This window comes from Histoplasma capsulatum, genomic scaffold (genome assembly GCF_000149585.1).
Source record: "Histoplasma capsulatum NAm1 scaffold_5 genomic scaffold, whole genome shotgun sequence".
In the NCBI taxonomy this organism is placed as follows: domain Eukaryota; kingdom Fungi; phylum Ascomycota; class Eurotiomycetes; order Onygenales; family Ajellomycetaceae; genus Histoplasma; species Histoplasma mississippiense.
In genome coordinates this window covers 2,601,835-2,604,331 of record NW_001813978.1, presented here as the reverse complement: position 1 = coordinate 2,604,331, position 2,497 = coordinate 2,601,835, and the positions used below count along the sequence as shown (strand labels likewise).

The following is a 2,497-nucleotide window of genomic DNA, read 5'->3' as shown; positions in this document are numbered from 1 at the left end:
GGCATAGCTATTCAACTATAGTACTTCTTCTACTTCATCTTTTCTTCTATTCTATTAACTTCATTTCCTCTTTTCAGTTACCATCGTTATCAATTTTTCATTTTCCCTCCTCTCCATACTTGCTCTCCATACTTGGCATTCAACGACGGAGTATGAAGCGTAGGGTGTTTAGATTGGCTTGGCCTCCCTTGCCTTCTTGAAAGAAAGTACAAGTTCAAGAATACGAATGCTTCCTTTCTATTGGCCTAGCTCTCATCTGACCTCTGCAGCTCCATGCTTTGTCAACGCTGTTGGTTATATTCTTCATTTTACCCCTGAATACACCGAAACAACTTTCCAGACAGTCGTTTTCCATTGCATACAACGAATGATACGGTGATCCTTCACAGTATGATTTTTTATTTCCTTAAAATCATTCATTATTGTTAATGTTGGGATTTCAAAATAATCTCATGAAGCATTGAAAACTTACGTAGTAACACCTTCAACCGACCACTGTGGGTTAAATGATATCAGGATACTCCGTACTGTGGCAGCAGAGCTCGATCACACTAGCGTCATTGTTTGGGACCAACCAATCGAAAGCCCCAACAACACATTAAGGTTATGGCACGTGACGTAGTTTAATCCATCCATGGATGCAAGTTATCTCAGCAAGCTCAGCCGCTTCGCAGGATAATTGCTGTTTTATTAGTTAACTAACACTGATTTAATGATTAGTCACTCTTTTAAACAAGCTAATCTCAAATTGGTAATGAGCTAACCCAAATAAGTCTTTGATCCCGTGATGTGCAATTATCCTGCGAAGCGTCTGAGAAAAAACGGTTCCAGTTTGTTAGCAACACGGGAACGATTTGCTCTTTCCTTTAGGTATGGGTGAGAATACCAAACCAACTCCATCTATTCAGCATCTCTGTACCACCTTGGGACCTAGGAAAATCAATATTTTATGATGGTATCAATTTTTATTTTCATATTCCCATTTCTTAGATATGAAGTATCATCTCAAAGTCAACTCATTTTTTTTTAAACACGGGAACAATCTGCTATTTACTTGATTTCAATCAGAAAAAAAGTGATAATTTTCAACAAGATACATCTATATTAAATATTGATTTTTTTAATATAAAAATTATATATTTATATTCTTCTTCTCTTTAGCTACAAGCTAAGGTGGTTCACAAATATCAAATATGTATGATGATTGTGTAATTGAAAGTCAAAGTTGAACAATTTGAATAATCTATGAAAATCTTAACAATCTCCACAGAAGGATGAACCATTTCTTCTCAGATTCTCTGACAAGGATTGCTCTGAGCACATGACTTGTAATTAAAGTAGTTTAGTGTCATGCTGCTGCAACCGGAGCCATAGAGGGTCTGAGCTCGCTGAGATAAGATGCAAGTCCAAAAGTTCTTACATTTTTTTTCTCCGTCATCAGATGATACAAGTATTGAGGCCAGATAATATGACCGTCTAGGGAATCAAGCTCCAAACCAACTAAAAGGCGGAATCGAAATTGAGATGATGCGGTTTAAAGGGAAGGGGATCCTCATATATTTCATTTATTATTCGTTTGAATTTATCATGGCAGTTTGAAATCTGGCCCTCCTTGAGAAGTCTCCATCTTTATCTATCCATAGTTTACCATGCGACCCCAAATTCGAATACCCATTCCGTTCCTTCTCCCTTGTAGCTGCCCTATATCAGCATCAACATCTTCGTCGTCAATATCCTCCAATTCCTTATTCCTGTATGCTCCCAATTCCCGACTGTCACAATGGACATGTCACCAATGTCTGGAGCAACGTCGCGTGCAAAGACATCAGATCGCCCACCTTCTTTCGCGTGAATATTCAACGACTACACCACAGTTTCAAAAGTTCAATAATAACTGGGGGAACAACACCAATGATAAGAGGCGGCCTAGAAGAGCGTTGCGATATGCCGCGGCAGGGGGAACGTTGGGCGCGGCCTTGTTCGCGTTCTCGGACGATTTGAAGCATGTATATTCGGCGGCGGAAAGGACGGGGAGGGTTACTGTTGCGTTGGCCGTTTGCATTAACGAGTAAGTGGGGGATCCTCTTATGCTTGGGTTTTGGGGTGGTTGTTTGCTTTTTACCGGAATTTGAATCAAAAAGAGCGGGAAGGAAATATTAGACTGGGCTAATCTATTTCGCTTCTGTATAGCTATCGCAAGACCTTAAACCGAGATTCGGACTCCGAGGAAGAAAAAGCGGGGTGGCTGAAAGCCTGCCACAAGCGCTGCGCGCAACGGACCCTGCGTGTGCTGGAAAAGAATGGATCAATATTCATCAAGCTGGGACAACACTTGAGTAGCATGGGTTATCTCTTGCCACTGGAATGGACTACGACATTTATCCCTCTGCAAGATAAATGCCCGGTCTCTTCGTTTGAGTCAATTGAGGAGATGTTCGTCAAGGATACTGGCACACACGATCGACGAGCTTTTCTCGAGTTTTGATAGAGTCCCGAA

The 2,497-nt window shown here is 40.9% G+C and overlaps 1 protein-coding gene across 1 annotated transcript; it reads left to right on the top strand.

Moving 5' to 3' along the window:
- Positions 1–1,649: 1,649 nt before the first annotated feature.
- On the top strand, positions 1,650–2,485 carry HCAG_05629 (predicted protein; the record flags this gene model as incomplete). The annotated part of the gene is made up of 2 exons (XM_001540112.1): positions 1,650–2,068; positions 2,191–2,485. 2 exons carry the CDS (start codon positions 1,650–1,652, stop codon positions 2,483–2,485), a joined length of 714 nt encoding a protein of 237 aa, XP_001540162.1.
- Between the last annotated feature and the right edge of the window lie 12 nt (positions 2,486–2,497).